At 39.8% G+C, this 22226-nt stretch overlaps 1 protein-coding gene across 1 annotated transcript in view; it reads left to right on the top strand.

Annotated features, from left to right (window-relative positions):
* cntn5 (contactin 5) overlaps window positions 1-22226 on the top strand; it is a 70301-nt gene that overhangs the window by 21834 nt on the left and 26241 nt on the right. Inside the window, exons 6-9 of the mRNA XM_076100699.1 lie at window positions 4044-4139; window positions 7757-7960; window positions 13024-13126; window positions 19379-19560. Of these exons, the coding sequence (XP_075956814.1) occupies window positions 4044-4139; window positions 7757-7960; window positions 13024-13126; window positions 19379-19560 (585 nt within the window). The remainder of the gene's footprint in view (window positions 1-4043; window positions 4140-7756; window positions 7961-13023; window positions 13127-19378; window positions 19561-22226) is intronic.

The raw sequence follows: 22226 nt of genomic DNA, 5'->3' as shown, positions 1-22226 counted from the left end.
CGGTTCTCTCCCTCGTGAGCGGAGTGTTTTAAAGAAGTAATTATATGCTCTTATATGTTGTAGAATAATTAACTTACTTGAGTTGTGTTCATGGACGTTAAGACGTCACGTACACACAGCAGGGCTAATTCATAGGGATCTGCATCTCACATTTAGCAGGTTTCAGGTCAGATTCTTCCTTGGGGGGGGGGGGGGGGGGGGGGTTCTAATATTTTCACTGTTCTGTGTCTGCATACTGTTGGAAAGAATTTTGAGTTTTGAAGTTAAAATTTGAACGTTGGTAGAGCTGGGGAAAAAACAAATCTCACAATTGTTTAGTAAGTTTTGGGCACTGGTCAAAGTCCCGTCCCTGTTGCATCACTCGCCTGTATCCTCTCGTCCAGAGGGTTGTGAAGTCAAGCTGTCAAACCGAACACAGCCCCGTCTCATGCAGAGAGTCGGGGGAGAGGTGGAGCGGACCGACCCGAGTGCACGAGCAAAAGGTTCAACCGAGGCTCTATGTATTCTATCCACTGGCCTGCGTACTCCATGTTTCAGTAGGATGCCTTTTTTTCTCTCACTTTGTTTTGAAATCCTGAGCCGCTGAACTCACACTTGGGCTGTTTTTCAGCCGGGACTTTGAAGGCAGCAGGCAGAGAGGAGGCCTCTGATCTCTCTCCCCAAAGACTTCTCTCTCTCTCTCTGCAGACGTGAGTCTGGCTGTGGCTCAGGTATCGAGCCACTCCGAGCAGTACAGTAGTAATGAAATTAATGGGATGCTTTGATTTGAGCATTGGAAGACGCACACACACACAAACACACACACGCGCGCCTCTGAAATGCTCTACAAATGTGGCATGATCTGTATTTAATGCCCATTAATTGAATCCATACTGATCTTGAAATAAGTCATTTGCATCGAGCACCTGCTCCTGTGCTCCCTGCAATTTTCATCCCTGCATGTCTGGATAATGACCATGCCGTTTTCACATGATTGTAAAGTCATTAATATTGACTCACTTACATAACTGTAGTTTGCAAATTGAAATGATAGGTCAGAAAGCCTCTACTCCTGGTTCCCTAACATATGACTGCTTCATTTAAGACAGAAATAAGACATTGAATAAGTCTTATTTTTGATAGAGTGGAACATCCACTTGGACTTTTATTTGTTTTTCACATTCCCATGTGTAGTGGTCATTGTTGTGGGGCTTCACCGTTGTACTCACTCGATAATCCCTCAGCACTGGAGGTCCATGTTGTCTTTTTGTTGTTTTTTCTGTCATCGTGGTTGTTATTGCTCATGCTAACCATGACTTATTTATTCCAAACTACCAGTATTGCAGCTGCCTGAAATGCAAAATGTGTAATTTCCCATGTGCCCGAAAATGTTTCCCAGGAAAGACGTCCCCTATTACGTGTAAGTGTGGGCTCTTAAACTGGATGTACCGTACCGTTGAATTGTTATCGCGCTCTATAGCAGTTGGTTATATAGAGCAGCGACATGGAAATGCATCAATATTTATTAAATAAGGCGAGCCTTCTAAGAAGACTCGTGTTTCCACAACATGTAGCCCGGGCTGAATAATTGAAGGGGACGGAATAAGTACAGAAACACACAAACTCACAGCTGTTTGCTGCAAAGTACATCAGCCGCGTTGTTGTACTTCAGCAGTTGGATGTAAGAACACTTGGTCAGTCGTCCTCAGACAGCTGGTGTTTCTGTCTTTGAGCGATTTATTCAAGTATATACTCACTCGTAGCCTTTCGTCTATTTGCGAATTAAAGCTACAGTAGCCAACATTGATCCACAAATGAATAAGAAAAATGAGGTAGTGGCAGCGACAGAGATGACATGGTGGTGACAGCCGCCGGTGAATAATAGTGAACCCGGTGACAGTCGGCGGCTCTCCGTCTCTATACAAATATATCAGCACTAGCCAATGCACCGAGATGATGGGGCTGAGTATCGCTAGGATAGCAGTCCAAGAATGCAAGTCAGGGTCCAATATCCAAACACATTACAATGTGGACCAGCCAGCAGCATCCAGTTTGAATGGAGGCACCTCACTCTATATTGACAGGCCAACATGTGGGGAAATCAATTTAAGGTAAAGAAATTACTCATTTTGAACATTTGGGGCAAAGAGAGGGCTAACACTGTGCATTTGAGAAATGTTAGCGTTTCAATGTGGAAACGGCAGCTTTTAAGCACAGGAAGTGGTCAGCCTGGCAGATTGATCTGTGGTGAGGAATGAATGCTGCAAATCCAGTTTTAACGACGAGCTACTCTCCTGGTTTATTCCGCTGAAGAAGTGCAGTGAAGCACATGAAATATTTACTCTTCCTTTTTCACAAGGTTGAGTTATTTCTTTTTACCATTTTTTTGAAATGGTTCAAATGAACCTTTTTTCTTGTTAATTTTTCAATAATTACTTTTAATCTTTTTTTTTTTTCTTTTGAACTAGAAAGTTTCTTAAAAGTGCGGTTACCAGAACAGAAATATAGGACCGCACGGATGTTTAGAAAAATAAGGAAATACTCTTTGACAGTAAATTGACTGTGATGAAAGCCATGATCATTATTATGCGTGACAGAAATTTAAAATAAAAGCACGTTTCACAAGCCCCTCGGAGGAATAATTATCCAACAGTGTGATGGTAAACAACACTGCCTCTCAAAGTGATGAAGTGAAAGTGTTGGAGACACAGAGACCCGCCCTGGGTCAGCAGCCTGTCGCTTTATTTCCACACTTTGGCATTGCTTCAACTAGAAATGAAGCGGGCGATACCGGGGTCTTGAAGGCTGCACTTCTGGGATTTCAGATTAAACCTGCTTTGTTCTACTGCCATGGAAAAAAACAACTAGGTGAAAACAAAAACTACCACATCAGCACGTTCAAAAGGAGCTGGGTTAAGAAAAAGTGATATTATATGACAGATGGTTTCATCTAACGATTCATCTATCATGAATTTAATTATGATTCAATGTAGTCAATTCTGGACCATAGAATTCCATGGATCAGTTAAAAATCATTTTTCCAAACAGCATGGCAGCTTTGCAAATGTTATCTGAATAAAAGATCAGTCAGCAATAATTCTCTTTTTACACTTAGACACCAGTTCAAAGAAGGACAACTTTTTGTTCCTATTGGACAATTTTACATGATATATGTCAAATGCTTTTTAATATATATATATATATATATACATATATATACATATATTTATACACATACATCTATATATATATATAGATGGACCACACGTCTCCTGTACAAAAGTAAAGCCGAAATATCCCAGATGCAGGAGCTGCCATCTGGTGATTCGGGGGCTAAAGCTGCAGTATGGAGGTTCCGCCCACTCAGCCGCCCCAGCCAATAACGAGCTGAGCAAAGCCACAGCTCCCCATAGACTCCCATGTTCAAACACCCAACTTTACAGCAGAAATAAACACGTTTATAGCCTGAAACATTAAACGGTTTTGTTCTCTAAAGATAACGTCCCCCGTTCATGACAAATGTCTGTGGGGTGAATTCTATTTAACTAACACGTTAAGTTACATTGAGGGTTAAAAGTTCGGCATAATTGAGGGCGTGGCTGCTTTGAGTGGCGCTAAATGCTAGCTGTCTACTCTCAGGAGTTAGGCTGTGCGTCGTCACGACCAAGAAGGCATCGGCCGGAGGACTTTGAGCTTTACAACGGCTCCTTTGAAACCTATGAGTGATGTCACAGACATTTTATACAGTCTACGGATAGCATGAGCCACCTAGCTGCTAGCTTAGCACCAAGGTGGCTGTTGGGCTAGAAAGACACAACTACCCACAATATCTCAATAAATACATCTGTGATCAAATTGACACATGGTCTATTAAACAGACTCTTGACTGAGCCGCTGTCAATCACAGATGTCAATCATGACACCACACCCCCTTTTATAGCATTCTATAAGGGCGCTGTCATGTCGTCCATCTTTACCTATATACAGTATATTTATAATGTGTGTGTGTCATCTACTACCTCTACTATGTATCATAACTGTGTGATCTTTGCGTGCTGTTCCAGATCTCGGCGCCTTCAGTGGGAAGACCAGGGGCGGGGTTTCCGTGCGTGAAGGCCAAGGTGTGGTGCTCATGTGTACTCCTCCGCCTCATTCACCAGGTAAGAGGTTAGACCTTCAGTGTAATCACTATTCATCACGAATCCTATGACAATGAGTAATATTGTTATTACTGTGCCAAGCTGAGTTATTGCTTTTATTATACATTTATTTATCGCGTTGTATTTTGACGGTTAGACTTTGCACGCGTCCGTTCTGCTCTCCATCCATCCATCCCGCTCAAACGACGAGTGCGATAAGTTATGGCGACGACAGAGCCGGAGCGCTCGGGTTCTCAGAGATCAAATTTGCTGGATCATTAGAAGCGAAAATAAATGTTACACAGACAATTATTCCACATAGGCGGAGCATAGGCGGCGCACCGCGACTATCCCTCTCTGCATGTCCTCTAATGTAAGCTCTTATGTGAGCCATGAATCACCGGGGGCTTTGTTTGCATCTGCTCCGTCGCACCGCTGCACTGCACCCGTGGGTATGTTTGCTAAGTACTCTTCAGCTCCCGCTTCTGGAGGCCATTTTGAATGACATGATAGCAACCAGAGAGTCGGCGATGGATAAGCTGATAGTAAAAGATCATTTATGATTAATGAAGCTCAATGATTGACAGAGGTAAGTGTGGTGCAGATGATTCTCATCTTTAGAGTTCTCCATCAATCATTGTTCTCGCTGCATTTACAGGTCAAGCGACAGAACATGCATGCTTTTATTAGTCCACCCCAACCGACGCTTTCCCCTCAACGGTTGAACGAGTGAGTGACATAGAATTACAATCAAACACTGCAGATGATGCGGTGGACTGAGATCAGTATAATGGAAATAGTGATTTTCTGTCATTTAAGGTTGGTTACAGTCTTGCTGCTGTAAGCTGTTAAAATTGACCACGGTTTGAGTCATGATGAAAAACTGTAAGACCATTGTGTTACATTGCTTCCATTAGATTGAGCGACTGGATCAATACAGAATATGTCATATAAATAGTCACTCAACCGCTGAAAGAGAACAATGAGATCATCAAAACAAAAAACTCAAAATGAGAAGCCTAGTGTGGTGAAACCCGGTAGTGAGGTGTCACATTGTGAGGAGGTTGTCAAATCAGGGAAACAATTAAGAAAAGATGTAAAAAATCAGACACACAAGAACTGAAGTACATTAATTATTACTGCCAGGTATTAACATCGTGACTTTTAAAAGAATCTCCATCGAAGGTTTTGTAAGAAATGTATTTAAAGCGTAACCACTGTGGGATACAAGGTCCTTGATAAGGCAACGTGGCTAATAATGTTTATTGTTTACAAGTGAAAAAGGCCCCTCAACTAAAACTACGAGAAGAAATCCTCTTAGCATGTACAGCTTTACTGTTTAGTTGTGTGTATATTCATCTATACAAACAGTGGTGTTATGACAATCATACTACACTGTTAGAACGTTGTTAAATGGCAGCTCCGCCTCAACAGGCCGTCGAGCCGTTATTGTGATGCTTATTTTTCATGATCACAGCGTATGCTCAGAACACACGATACAGGTGAGATTGTAATTTATTTTTTCAGCAGTGCTGACATGAAATGAAAAATGATCTCCGACAGCAGAAATGATTAAAACAAAAAAAAAAAAAATGGCACCGCCCTAAAAAACTTGCCCGTCTGATGACTGCCTCGGTGAGTCGGACCGCGTCACACTTGATAGTCACGACGTATGGGGAGCGTTAAACAATGTTTGGGTTAGATTGGTTGTGGGAGGATTCAAAGACATTAAAATGGCACTTAAATTAGATCGGTCTTGTGAGTGAAAATAATTTGGAATTGCCGAGATGTGAAATGTTTATTGTTTTCCATTTCATGGCTTTGAGCGCTGGTGACCACTTTTTATGTGTCTTTGGTAAGTAGTACTTTTAGGAAGCTAAAGTTTATTTGATAAAACCTTTTGGATCTCCGGCGTCGTACAGTTGGTCCAGTTTGTGTCGTAGCCGACAATCTGGATCCCAACTGCGTGTCTCTGCCCTCTCGTTATCAAGGAGCCCTCTCAGTAGATTAAACAAACGATGCCGAGCTTGCAAATTAATCTGTTGACAAAAGTGTCCTCTTTTTGATTCCGTTGTCGGCCTTATTTGCAGCACTTTGAGCTCACATGAAGCGCTGCATTTCAGATCTGAGCGTCTTTGACAACAGCAGTTATTCATTATTAACAAAGAGGACATTGATAGTCTAAAGGAGATGTAGCCGAAAACAGACTATTATGGATGCACAATCAAAATACTGTTAATCGATATTGAATAGATTGTCCCTGAGTTTGATATTCGTCTTCGTTGTTATGATGGATGTGTTTGTGTACTGTAGGACTATTCATGATAAGCACAAAGCAATGCTGTCAAGGTCTGCTCTATGTTCATCACAGTCATATTGAATCCATCCATTTCATCAAGGTCACTTGGCCGACTATTGACGACCTCTTTTTTTCTGAAAAACACCCCCAAAAAATAACATTTCCTTCTCAGCAGCTCCGTATTTCTTTCCTTTTTGACCAACTTAATTTGTGTAACAGCATGCACAGTGAGGAATACTAAATACAGAAGCACAGCTGTTCCGTCTACCAGGGATCAGGAGTTGATATTCAACACCATCACACACAGTTATTCATGAAGAAAATACAAACCATTCAACTTCCATGCAGAGACCTTAATAATCTGTCAGAAATCATTAGCTGTAAAGTCAGAAAAGGTCCTTTCTTATCTTTTTTTGGTCAGATTATATAATAGTTACACACACAGCCTATCATTCTCCAGTTTTACCTTTCTGATTGTATCACCAATTAAGTACAATAACCTCGCTGCTAATAGCCGGCTCGTTAAGGCCCTGTGTAATTATTTTATTCACCTTAAGGGGCCTCTGTAATATTTTTCTAGACTTCATATAGACAGTCATTTTATGCTGACGAGCACCCGATCCTTTGTTATTGTACAAATCCCACACTAATTACTTCTTTGGATTATTATTCATTAGTTTTGAGCTGTGATTAACAGTGGTGGCATCATCAATGGTAAATTATCGCCGGTTAATATCTGCCTTGGAGTTTGCTGTTCCTCAGTTGACCCGGTATATACAGCGTTCTACCTGAATGTAAGTGACTAACCCTAACTGTAGTTCAGAGCAGAGCACTACTCAACACGTCACATCTTTGCTCTCGGGTGCAGTGAGACCAGAACATCCTTTGGGGTGCTTCAGTAATTATTTGCATGAATTGCCACAAACTCAATCAGTCAAAGTTGAATACATGTAGTATTCTGCACAGTGGCGTTACATAAGCACCAGTGCACGCTTTTATGACGGTGCCAAGTGCGCGCTATAGTTACTAGTTAGTAAGGGATGTACAGCGAGCCGGTCGTTACCGAAGAATGAACCCTAACAGGGCGGGCAGGACGTGAAGCGGAGGGGTCTGGAATCACCCTGAAGGGGTTCATTCCACAATAACAACCCACCGGCTGTACATTATCCCGCTTATTACACGGCCGCTTACTAAACAGATGAATAATTTGTCACCAAATACGGATTTAATGAATGATTTTATTGATTTAAAACTGATTTTATTGGTTTACGAACCAAAAACACAAAGAGAGGTTCTGCATGTTTCTAATCGGTACGTTCTGTGCTACGCGCTTCCACAGAGATCATCTACAGCTGGGTGTTCAATGAGTTCCCCTCATTCGTGGCCGAGGACAGTCGTCGCTTCATCTCCCAGGACACAGGCAACCTGTACATCTCCAAGGTGCAGCCCTCTGACGTAGGAAGCTACATCTGTCTGGTGAAGAACGCGGTGACGAACGCGAGGGTCCTGAGCCCTCCGACGCCACTCACGCTGAAAACCGACGGTGAGGCTCTCAGCATTCATAGCACCTCTCACACACACACACAACAGTCCCTGATTTGTATAAGTGCCCCAGGCAGAGAAATCTAATGGAGTTCATTGGATAAACCATGCAGAAAATATCCCAGTCCTCCCTCTGTTCATTTTTAAGTCTAACATTTATTTTTATATTTTTACATCTATTACAGCGCTTCCTCCACCTGAACTTGTTTAGCGCAGATGAAAATCTAAAAGCATATTTTATTCTCTGCTGGTGCATTTTATTGTATCATCGTTTGGATAAAAAAAAATTGTTCAGATGAGCTTGGTTAATAAAAGTGGCTCGGTCCTCCTGCTTTCCGCTGAGCCCTCGGGTTTGCGGAGGGCGTCAGGAATTCCATACACACACTGTAAATAGATAGTGAGCAATGCTTTAACATTGGTGTTGGGAGCCTTCTTCGCTCACAATGTGCTTCGGTGAAACTGGCCGTCAGGGAAATCATTTTCCAGCATAAAATTAACTGAATCAATGGCCCTTGCTGTGGTTGGGATTCGCCTCTTTTATACTAGCCTCTCAGGAGTAGTGCCGCGGAGCTGTTTGCTGGATTCAGGTGTGGATTTCAACCTACGGGCTTTTTTTTTACGGCCGACTACACAGAGAGTGACATCCATCACTTCACACAGGTGCCCATCATTGTCAAGGTTTTCAAAGAGCCACTGAGAGTACATCCCCAGTGAAGCTGTGAAAGGCCCTCTCTGCCTCGGAAACCAGGTTTGTTCCAAATGTTGCAACACGAATCGGCCTCTTAAGAATCACACCCCTTCCAGCAAGATCCCTACGCTGTATTTGCATAACCTTGTATGAAATGGCCCCCGGGGACATACATAATACTTAGCACATAACCATGCTAATTTGGTTTGTGTCTCTCATTAACTGAGATGTAAAATACAGTCAGAGGGGCACGCGGTCAGTCTGCTGTCAGCGCTTTATTGTGGCTCATGGCTGTTTTTTTTCTGGTTCATTTTTGTAAGGAGGAGTGATGGAAGAGGAGCATCCATATTGCGATGTCCATCCATAATGTGGCTACGATACCGGGTCTGGAGGACAGCCCTCTCACCTGCAACACAGCACATCCAAATCGAATCCCCACAGCTGTAGGTCCATTATGCCAAAGAAAAGCCCTGGCATCTCTCGCCCTGCAAATCACATGATGTTCAGCGGGCTTCTATATTGTGAATTTGGGGTTCTGAAATGCCGAAAATTGCATTGGCACAACTCCCAGCAGACACCCAAACGTCCCCGCGCCGTGTGCACCCCACAGTCATTGGAGTCCGACCAATCAGGCGCTGCAATCTGTGCCTCGGTAAAAAGTGAGATATTATTACACAGTAGACAGTTGAAGCTGGATCTGTGTGCGGCTCACCACTGTCAGCTCTGACACCGACTCTCTTAATCAAAACAAGCATCTGGGCTCCATTATGCCCTGCTGGAGGCCATTGATCGTCAATGCGCAATCCACCTTGAGCAGAGCACTGACCTCTGCACTAATGCACTGTTTTTAAACTGATATACAGTTCATCTCAGAAACACTCTCCCTTTGATTTATTTGCTTGGTTTAAATATGAGCAAGCGCATAATATCACCGTGGATAGCAGGGACGGCTCTGAATCAGAACACATGTAGATTGTTTGTTTATTAATGAGAACTTCTACAGGAAAATGAAATTGCTGTTAATAAAAAAACAGACATTTAAAAAAGTCTATTATGTCATCTTGTAGTTTTGGACATATTTTGTCATCCATCTTTTACCTTTGTATATCAGTTATAATAATGTTTTGATTAAAGGATCACAAGCCTCCGAGAGGTTTTACATCGTACATCGTGGTTGACCGTGCAGGAGTAACCTACCAGGGTTACTTAATCTTTGCATGCGGCTCACTGTTGTATAAGGTAGTTTGTAAATGCCAGATCTTAGTAAAATTATCACTATTTCTGATTATTCATTTATTTAGTTTGTTATATATTTATTCGACTGCTAAGAAGCAAGCGGCAACCTCCGGGTCTGAAAAGTGTCTTAAACTTGAATTTCTTCTAATGGCCACCAGGGGGCGACTCTGCTGGTTGTAAAAAGAAGTCAGATTGTATAGAAGTCTATGAGAAAATGACTCTACTTCTCACCTGTTTCATTACCGCATTGAACATTGTAAGCATGGGTTTATGGTCTCAATCGCTAGTTTCAAGTCTTCTTCAACACAGCATGATGTTCATTTAGTAAATTATGATCCATGTAGAGTCAAATAGACCATAAAGCAGGCTATGCTTTAGGGCGGGGCTATGTTGTGGTTCACAGTTCGCTACCACGGTGTTGTCCGGTCTGAGAGTTCTCCGTGTTTTTTACCTTCCTTTAACCCTTTCACACTGTGTTTTCATGAAAGTTAATTGATTTTCAGTCGCCTAAAAATGTCTTATTCAGCATTCGGTTGTCCAACCTCTCGTGTCACTTCTGGTTTAAAAAAACCAACATGATGACGGCCAAAGGTCGAACTCGAGGCTTCAAAAACCCAGTCCACAAACCAATGGGTGACGTCACAGTGACTACATCTTCTTCTTACATACAGTCTACGCTAAGAAGACACATTGCTTTTGTAGGCACTTTTTTTTTATTTTAAACTTATTTTAATGGAAAGTGTCAGTTAAAACAAACTGCTGTTGTTCTCCAGCTGATTGACAGTTCATTTAATAGAGTTGTTTTAAAGATTTATTTACAGCACTATACCAAGTGAATTCTCTATTTATAACTAAAACTCTTCAATCACTCTGAATGTAAATATTCTTTAAATGTTTGTTGCCACAAAAAAAATGCATATTGTGCTTTTAACCATTGTTTTACATACAGGTAAATGGTAACGCCTCCAGTTGGACTGCAGTACTCGTGTTATTAATGTTATAAGAAATGTTGTCACTCCACATCAACAGTGATATCTGTGCAACATAATGTTCTCAGGCACATCTCATCTCCATATGGGCATGTTTTCTGTACTACACCAAACATTTTTATTTTGAATGTATTGTGTTCATTGAGAACATGAAGCCAGGACATTTAGCCTACTTTCTACCTTAACCTCAAGAGGAAATGTGTTTTTAATAAATCTGATCAACATGAATCAATATTTACCGTCACATTATCAGAGTTTGTCTGCTATATTACAACATTTTGTGTATTGTTAGTCATGTTCCTCGTGTAAAGCATGGCCACATTGCTACCGCGGTGCAGATGGAGGATCAATGCCTGTAGGGCAACTTCCTCAATGAGCTCAGCAGTAGGGGTGAGACAATCCAATTACGATTAGGCAGACTATCCAGGAATAGGCTGGACCAAGAGGGAGTTGTTACTGTAGTAGACTATTACAATTTCACTAATGCATGAGGACTTGATTTTTTTCAGGTCAAAATTTTTAATAAGACAAAAACATACAAAAGCTATTTACCGAGATATGTACTGTATGTGTATGTGTTCTATTAACACCGGTGTATTACTGGATCAGAGAGCAAATAAAACACTTTTTCAATGCTATCAGCTTGCAGTCCCAGTAAGTTTCAGGATAGGCTTTTTACTTTGGAATTGGTTCGCAGAAGAACAAAGCACAACAGAAAAAAATATAGTTTTTATGTGATTAATAAATAAAACCGGAGCATAAAATATAAAGCCACACTTCAAATGAGGGCTGTTAATGTTTTAGCACACCGAGACATTATTTCTTTCAATTCCATCAGGTCCAGCCGCCGAGACTGAATACGATATTCGATATACTGTGGATTGAGCCCATGAAATATTGCAAATTCATTATATGCGAAAGGCTGCTTTGGAGCTATAAATGTTGAGAATGAGATTGAAATTGAAAAGTTCTTTGGAACAAATAACATAAAACTCCTTTACCATGCATAGTGGGCCACAATTCAGTAACCCCACTCCTTCTCTGCTGCATTCATTTTATCACATAAAAAGTGTCAGGTACATGTAGGAGGTGTAATTATGGTTTCTCAAATGTCATGCCGGCCATTTGTCTTGCTGATCACGTGGCCGAGCACTGGATGTGGTCCGCTGTGTTTTGCTGGGTATTCAGAAAGGTGCCCGGGGTTAGCAGCGTGTCAGTTCATCGGCGGCGCTCACGTGCAATGGTTGTGTGTACATTCAACATTCTTTTGTAAAGAGTAAAAAGCTCATGCAATATTCATGTCGGCAAACTCCCATTTAATAAGACCGATAATAGTAATTAGACCCCAGATGAAGGTGTTTTTCCTTTGTTACTCCAAATGAGCTCGATGCCGATCTGACACATCGTTGGATGTAAATGCATATAAATGGCCACCTGGACGTACAGATGAACAAACAAAGAAAAACACGTCCTCCGGCTGTGACTTGGAGCCGGGGTGTTAGTCATAGCGGCACTTAGCGAGACCGATAACACGATACCACTTGTGTCCTTCACAGTGTGTTTGTAGAGTGGCTTACTAATTCTTGGAGACAATGCACTACTTCACCCTGTTGTCACTGGAGAGTACGCGTTAGTACATCATCTTAATGGTTTGTTTTTGTGACACCGCGTAGATGGCGATATGCTGCCTATGCAGAATCAGGACTGAATTTTCCAACTGTCTTTGACTACATAAAGATTTCAAAAATCTGTTTTGGTATAGCAAAAAAACGTATGATTGTTGCTCTGTATTTGGGCTACATCAGTATCACTAGCCCTATTAATAAACAGTGTTTAAAGCAAAGGTGGATGTGCCAGATGGTGCGCATAATGTGCACTTGCACACTGCGTGATTCAACACACCTCGGTATCCTTTGAGAGGCCTTTTGAATCAGGAACTCCTCAAGAAATTTAGATTTTCTTTTCTTCAATAGTTTCTTATCATAAAAACAGATACCGGGGCAAATCACTGCACCCAGTCTCTGTGTAGCTCACTGCAAGAAAAGACAAAGATGATGATGGGGAAAAAGGAGGGTGGGAGGGGGGGGTAAGTAGCCGTTTCAATCTGCTTGGTTCTAATGTCTGCAATTCCTCTTTCCTAACCTTTTCCAGGTGTCATGGGTGAATATGAGCCCAAAATTGAAGTGCATTTCCCTACATCTGTTCTGGCTGCCAGAGGAGTCACTGTCAGGCTGGAGTGCTTTGCTCTGGGGAAGTAAGTAAAGGAAGAACATATTGCACAAATATGGGTATGTTGTTTATTGCTGCAGCATCATATTAATCACCATGAAAAGTATAATGCTCTGTTGCTGAGCGATCCTTTTGATAACGCTCCTTGTGTTTCTCCCTCTTCTTTAAATTGCATTATTCCATTACCTGAAAGGGGACCAGGCGTATCTTGTCTTCGGGCGGGATGTTAAGTGAGTGTAGAGAAAGTGCAGCACCGCAGCTCTGCTGTTATGGCATGTTAGTGCAGAGGTGGGGGGTGGGGGTGGGGGGGGACTGAATAGGGAATTCCGCCCAAGGGACCCATGTGTTCTCATAATTGAGAGCCCAAATGTATCTGTGTTTCCTGGGTGCTTTCAGGGTCTGTTGTGAATGTAGGAAGGCAAGGTTACATCTGTGGTGTGATGAAATTGGTAATAGTTCTCTGCCAGGAGGGAAAACAGACTTTTGTCCTCAGAGACTTCAATCCAAACCACTTACCACAGTTACTAAAGTTAGCATGCAGGCTCCATGGTGTACACAACCACTGCATGAAAACAGATATATTCAAAAAAATGAATAACAACATTGTGTATATATATATATATATATATATATATATATATATATATATATATATATATATATATATATATATATATATATATATATATATATATATATATATATATATATATATATATATATATATATATCTATATATATATATATATATATATCTATATCTATATATATATATATATCTATATATATATATATATATATATCTATATCTATATATATATATATATCTATATCTATATATATATATATATGTGTGTATGTATATGTATCTATATATATATATATATATATGTGTGTATGTATATGTATCTATATATATATATATATATATGTGTGTATATATATGTATCTATATATATATATATATATATGTGTGTATGTATATGTATCTATATATATATATATATATATGTGTGTATATATGTATGTATATGTATCTATATATATATATATATATATATCTATATATATATATATATGTGTGTATGTATATGTATCTATATATATATATATATATATGTGTGTATATATGTATGTATATGTATCTATATATATATATATATATATATCTATATATATATATATATGTGTGTATATATGTATGTATATGTATCTATATATATATATATATATATATCTATATATATATATATATGTGTGTATATATGTATGTATATGTATCTATATATATATGTGTATATATATGTATGTATCTATATATATATATATATATATATCTATATATATATATATATATATATATATATGTATCTATATATATATGTGTATATATATGTATGTATATGTATCTATATATGTATGTGTATATATATGTATGTATATGTATTTATATATGTATGTATGTGTATATATGTATATATATGTATGTATACAGTATATATGTGTATATATGTATTTATATATATATGTATATATATGTGTATATATATGTGTGTGTGTGTATATATATATTTACACACATATATGTGTGTGTGTGTGTGTGTGTATGTGTTCTCCAAAGCAAGGTTGAAGTGATGTTTGACATTACAAGGGATCATTTTCAATGTACAACATAATCTTTTATCACCCCTACTCCATTTTGTTTATAATTATTCATTGCTGATTCCTATCTTCAGTGTAAACAGTCTCTAATCTGCAGATGACTAAGAACCTCATAATTGTTTTCTTTGATTTCAATCAGTTATCCACATTATGGTAAATCCTTTCCTAAATATATAGACACTGCATTTTAATCTCACACCTCTTAGTATTTCCCATCAAGCTGAGCAGGAGTTTTTGTGGATGCTCGTACAGAACAGTCCTCGCTCTGTGCTTCCATCAATGAAACAATTTGTGCGTGATGGCTTTCAGTCAGACAGTGATAGTGGTGACTTACCCTTTTACATACTGTGGAGATGAATGATTTATCAATGCCTCCCTATTAAGAAATGCCAGTCTTTATATAGCGCCGAAAATGAAGTTGAAATGGCTTTTGTTCTCCTGTTGTTCAATATTGATGATGGCACCACTAGCTGAGACGGGGCAGAGCAGCTCTTTGTGTGTGAATGCCAGAGCTCCTTGATATGATTGTGTGTTGTGATATTTACCAGTGACACTACTTTGTAGGCCACAGTCAAGGGCAAAGAGAACAGTGAGACGATACCGATGAAATAGTCCAATAGTTTGCCATCGTGACTTGCGTGTGTGTGTGTGTGTGTGTGTGTGTGTGTGTGTGTGTGTGTGTGTGTGTGTGTGTGTGTGTGTGTGTGTGTGTGTGTGTGTGTGTGTGTGTGTGTGTGTGTGTGTGTGTGTGTGTGTGTGTGTGTGTGTGTGTGTGTGTGTGTGTGTGTGTGTGTGAGAGAAAGTGGATTCACTGTAGAACAATAACCCTTGTTTGAAATAGGAGCTTCATTAGCACTTTCCAATTTGGGGGAACACATCTTTTATGTCTTCGTTAATTGAAATAATATGCGGTGTTCTCATTTACATGTTGGTTTGATTATTTGCTGATGCAAAACAGTTATTGTTCAGCCCGATTTTTTTTAAATAAAAGATTACCAGGATAATCGCCATGAATGATTTTCGGCATTTTAATAATTTTTTAATTTGTTCATAAACAAAACAGCAGTGACTTTACAGGTGGTACGACAATGATAATATCAGAAAACACCTGGAAAAGCCTCAGTAAACAAGGTGATGTACAGCGACTGACATGATACATAACAAAACAAAGGATGAAATAATAGCCATATACATTCTAATAATAGCATCTCTAATCATTTAAAGATTAAAAGAGATGTGATGTGCTACCTATAGATTTTCAAACAACACTAATTCAATTGAAAACTTTTGGATTCACAGTCGGATTTCCAAGGCACTCTGGGAAGTGCAGTGCTTTTAGCTGCTTTCATTTCAGGGGATATTGGAGTATGTAGTTCAAAAGGCCTTGTACATTAGATGGGTTACACATTCTCCCACTCATTTCCACTTAAAATACAATATGTGGTGGAGGCTTTCATCAAAATTGCCTGAGAGGAGTGGATATACTTTTAGCTTCAGTGACCCCAGAGGGAATCAAACTCTTGAAAACACTCGCAGTTACGTTCCTCTTTGAGCAATGCTGCACCACAAAGACCACATCGTCAGCAGTAACATAGAGTGTCTCTTGACAACACATTCCATACTCCTGGTACGATGGTTAATGTTTTTCAGAGACATTTTTAGCTCATATAATACAGGTGGAATGTGGCTTTAGATTCTCCTTATGAAGTCGTGTAGCATTTCCCAGAGGCACTAAAACATTGAGAGCTTAGCAAATGAGCTAAATGCTGGAATAACATCCAGATTGTAATGATCTGAGGCAAACCAATTCCCCTCTATATTTTGGTATTATATTTCATTTTCAACCTTTATTATAGAACAAGATGAGGGCACAGCAGTTGTGTGGAATGCTAATTAACAGCGTGCCTATGGGCACATTCGTAAATTGAAAACACCTTACATAAACTCTGGTGTGTAGCACACTCACGTTGTTAGGGTATGAAATACTCAGTGTGCACACTCTCTGATAAAATGGACATGTCCTCAGCTTCTGAGTTCAGGAGTCGGTGCCAGCAGTTTGCTACAGAAGACACTGACAGGCAGAGGTTCTGCTTTCTGAACTTAGTGACTGTGGACACGTACTGGCCCGGTGTTCATTATTCAGCCTCCGAACAGAAACCCTGCCACAGATACACCCTCATGTTCCAGCCCCTCGAGGTCTCTATAGATTTGCTCTGTTCTGCGGCTGGTCGAGAGTTTATTTGGAGCAAAAGGTCTCTTGCTAAATCCTCCATCAATAACATATCAGGAAGGGCTCCAAAACAGCCGCATGCCATATGCATGAGTACTGATTCAATCTGGTGATGGCATATGTGGTTCTTACACCCCACAGGGGCATTGAAATAAAAATGCCAAGTCCTGACAAATGGACCCTCGTTAGACCGCAGATATTTGATTTTACCTCAGGCCCCAGATGTTGCCCCTGGTAACCATACTGCATTTGGGAGGATATTTGGTGTTTGATACACCACATCGGTCGATACCAAGTGGCGATCCAATACCTGTGCATTTTTCACAAAAACATAATTTTCAACAAAAAAACAGGAAGGTAAACAGGTCATCATTTTCTCTCTAATATATATCATGTGTTGCTATAATAACATATAACTCTTCAAACAACTATATGTATTCAAGTTTAATGCAAGAAACACAATTCTACAAGCTGTTGAACACATTTTACTGTTGTAATTTACGCCCCAATGCTAATTTTTACTGATAAGAGCTTGAATGCATCATGTAACTCAATGCAACCTCAGTAAACGTTAGCAGTTAGCGCTGTTATTTAGCCATCCCACCGGCTGCTAACGGCTAACATTAACTAGCTCTCCTAATGCCGATTTCAACACAGTGTTGTCGTTCACCATGTAGCATTTTCCTGGGAAAAAAAGGTTGCTCAAGTGTTTGACCTCATGTGTGTAGTACTAGGATGTACACGTGCAGAACGGATCGGGCAGTGACAGACTTGTTGTTCCTATGTAGCGTACATGAGCTGACGTATGAAATGATAACATGACATTGGATTGGATTTGCATCCTCCTCACCGATACCCGAACCCAGCATTTTATTCTGTATCGGAGGCATTTGTGTTACTGGTATCAGAACAACTCTGTCTGTCTACAGAAGGGGAGTTACTAATGATGACAACCACTTATTTTTCGACACTATTTGACTAGATTGCTGTATGACTAATTAAAACGGGGGGATTATACTTTGTAAGGGATTAACTGGAATGCTTGTTACATAAATATAAATGACTGTGACTCTCTATGAATGTCGTACATCATCCTAAATGTTGCATTAAGTAACTGCCATGCTTCGTCTCTCAAACTTTGCATCGAGACACTTTTTAGTGATCGGACTTTGTGCCCAAATTCATGTGCAGAAACGTGGGGCTCCAATAACTGACGTCCGTTTGAAACCACTGACTATAATTCAGTGTGTCGCTTCACAGCCTCGGTGATGTGACGAAACCTCAATGCATGCTGTAAGGTAACGAGTTAGCTATTCAACAATACAAAGCAAAAGAAAATGTTGAAACCAATAGTCTTAAAGAAATGAAGAAAACGTGACAGAAAACTCCTGTCCAAAATGAAAGACACTCTTTGAGAAGAAATGCTTTGTTTAACACAGAACATGCTCGGAATCCTAATTTGAGTCCATTGCAGCCAAGAGCACTTCAATGTCCTTGTGAATTTAGAGCGGATAAAAAAGCTCAGGGATGTAACATTTTCATCTCGATTAAATGATTGATGGGTTCACAGGAGGTTTGTATGGTGTCACATTTCCATCTTTCAGACACCTGTCAAATCTAGTTGTCATACACGAGCACTGCTGATACTGAGCGCATGGTCTCTCTCTCTGCATACGCAAGTCATCTATCACGCGGATCTATAGGGCAAGCCGTGAATAAACAGGGATGGATGACATCGCTTGAACACCAATCCTAAAAAAAATCTCGTTGGCTGTTCATAGCCTGAGTTGAATCTCGTCCCTTGTCCCCCCTGAAGCCCGGCTCTAATGTGCGTGTCGTCGGGTACAGTAAAGTTGTCACGAGTGGTCAGAAGGTCAGCAGTTTACATGTGGAGCAGAACCAACATGAAATACTCATCGTGCTGGAGGCTACAGGACATCGCCGATGTTTGTTACAGTTAGACGTTATCATTTTTAAATATCCCTTGTTGGGCAAATAAACAAATAACAATTATTATTATTGAATAACTTGATGGTTATTGGTTTAATTACTTATGTAGTCAGGAAAAAAGTTTGAAAATACCCTTAACAATGTCCAAAAGCCAATATTAATGTATTTAATTTACTAATGTCCAAAACTCAGGTAACTAATGAATAAATTAATGGAGGATTATGCAGAAATTTAACATGTAACAGTTCACTCAAATCTGTAAAAGGTGTGAATTAAATTTCCTAGGTAGAGAATCTATCAAGGACATGAAAATATATAGTAATTTCAATTCTTCTTATTATTATAATTACGGTGTAATATATACATAACCTGTTCTTATGTTCTTATGTTACACTGTCCCGTTGAGAATATAATCCCACTCTTCTCTCCTCGCAGTCCAGTGCCAACAATCACATGGAGGAAGATCAATGGCAACATCCCCAAAAAAGCAAGACTTCGGAAGTCCCAGGCTGTGCTGGAAATTCCCAACATTCAACTGGAGGACTCGGGAACCTACGAATGCAAAGCTGAGAATCCGAGAGGAGGCACTGCTTTCAAAGGACACCTGCAGGTCTACAGTGAGTCTAGGCATGCTCTCACTCGCTGTTCATTCGTTCATCTTTTACTTTTGGTCAGCCGTCAGACATAAGATAAGAGCACAAGTGTTGATGTGTTGCATTCCAGGAATATCGGTATAAACATTGTAGTCTGAACAACAAATACACTTTATTTTTTCGGGAGCTATTTTTGGTCGTTCTGCACCGTTCCCATGTATTATTCATGATATAATCTAGTTACTTTATTCTCATTTTCTGAACAGTCCAGAATTATACATCCACGGCAGATAATCCAAGAACAAGTGTGCGTCACCTCAACGAATGAGCTGATTCTTTTACTGTGGTTCTCTCAAGCAAGATATTTTTTAGCTGTTTCAAAATGACCTTAACGGCTTCTCTGCTCGTTGTTTTAACAATCTGCTGCGGCTGTTCTTTGTCTTTTTTTCAAAGATGTATTATATTACTCTAGTGGTTACATCGATGCCTTTGGTCACTGCTTTATATGAATGTGCTGAGTTTCAGTAAATCTGTTTATATTACGTAGATAACAAATTAATTATAGAATCCTCAGTTGTTGGGAATACCTATATGATTAGGACCAAGCCTTATTTATTTATCTATACTAACATTGTAATGTTCTCATCTTTTATCTAATGCAGGTATACACTATAATTATTCATTTTACCAAATACAGGCTTATCAACAAAAAACATGGAGCTTTGTGTGCCCAGGGATTAGATATCAGTTTCAGTGCAGACCTCGCTTAAAGAAGAGTTTTTAGTTTCCCAGCCACTAGAAAGCGCGCTGAATTACCAGCCCATTATCTTATACTTGTCTATGAGGGTGGGTGTCCTCCATTCCTCTCTGTCTGTGCCGTGTGCACAGGACCAAGATAATGGACTGCCTCGGCCTTGGTATAGGACACATTTCCAAGGCCCTGCACTTCTTGGCAACCTCCATTCTGTTGACATCACAAGGAGAATAGGGAGCTAATTTGTAGTAGCCTCACGCTAAATGTAATTTACCCAGGTCAGCTGCAAGTTTGAACTCACATTGTGAGGGAGACCTTCCTGACCGAAATCATTCAATCAAACCACACACACAAAAAGAAGTATTCTACCCAAGGTGCCATATGCAAAGAATAGCAAGAGAACGTGCTCGGCATGTTACTGTAGTAGCTCAGTGACGGGGTTTCCTTCTTCTTCTGCACTCAGTACAAGAAATACACCACGATGCAACACATTGACCCTAAAATAATGTCACGTCTTTATCAAAAATCGTGTAACTTGTCCCAAGAAATACAATCTACACAAATATATTTTTTTTAAGTGCTCAGTATTACACCTTCATTACAACATACAACAGTTGATGTCGCCGTATGCACACATTGATGTGTCATTTGGGTGTAAACGCATATTAGAACAGAAAGTACAATATAAAGGAGATTGAAATAAAAAAGAAAACAGGGCTTGAGTTAGTGGCTAAATAATTAACACCCCTCCCCCAACATAAGACTGACAGAGTGATCCAGCCCCAGCAAAAGGTCCTTGTTAATTTCATATACTTGTAAATGTACAGGAACTGGAAAATGCACAACCATGTGTAGTATAGGATCCAGCAGATAGAAAGAGACTACAAGATGAAAAGAAAATGCATCCAGCCTGTACAGTGCTCAGATCTTGAGTGGTGACAGATGTGTAGTAGGAGAGGAACCGTGGACACAAGCGAGTAGGCTACACACAGAGGAAAAAAGAAAAGAGAAAAAAATCTCCTCAGTTAAGGGGCTCCCAGGAATGGCAGGTGCCAAGCTTGCCTTTGCCACGGACCAGCCATGCAGTGAAAGGAGAAAAAAGGAAAATGTTTATGGACATGATACAAAGAGCATAAATGCGATCCACACGTGAGAACAATGCAATACCCCATCAGTGACAATCTCCCCTGCATTGTCTGTTAATATTCAAAAGAAAGTTAATCATTTAATCCAATGTATTGAATGGGTTGCTGCTCTCAATGAGGGTTTGTCTGGATGGTGGTGCTTGGTGGTCTTGACTAGAGGTGTGCTGTTAAACAGGTTACTGTATATTCGTAATCCTGGTCTCCAGAAACAAATCTTGAATGTTTCGGCAGCACATTCTCACTCTCAACTTGTCAAAAAGATGCTTGGTTCTCCCGCTCTAGTTGCCCCATTAGAGTCAGTTTTGGACATGTCCGGGACAGCATGTCAGTATCTGCTGGTAACTTGCATTGTGTTTTTTTTAAATAAACCTCTGTGTTCACAGGAAACGTACAAGCATATAACCTCTTTTCAAAATAAACTTCCAACGTAGGTTTTCTTAGTTTTTAGGTTTACTTAGGCAACACAAGTACTTGGTTAGGTTTAACAACACAAGTACTTGGTCAGGTTTAACAACACAAGTACTTGGTCAGGTTTAACAACACAAGTACTTGGTCAGGTTTAAGCAACACAAGTACTTGGTTAGGTTTAAGCAACACAAGTACTTGGTTAGGTTTAGGCAACACAAGTAATTGGTTAGGTTTAGGCAACACAAGTACTTGGTTAGGTTTAACAACACAAGTACTTGGTCAGGTTTAAGCAACACAAGTACTTGGTTAGGTGTAGACAACACAAGTAATTGGTTAGGTTCAGACAACACAAGTACTAAATTAAGTTTTAACAACACAAGTAC

This window comes from Anarhichas minor, unplaced genomic scaffold (genome assembly GCF_050575085.1).
Source record: "Anarhichas minor isolate MPS153535 unplaced genomic scaffold, ASM5057508v1 ptg000026l, whole genome shotgun sequence".
Taxonomy (NCBI): Eukaryota; Metazoa; Chordata; class Actinopteri; order Perciformes; family Anarhichadidae; genus Anarhichas; species Anarhichas minor.
This window is presented reverse-complemented; position numbering and strand designations above follow the sequence as displayed.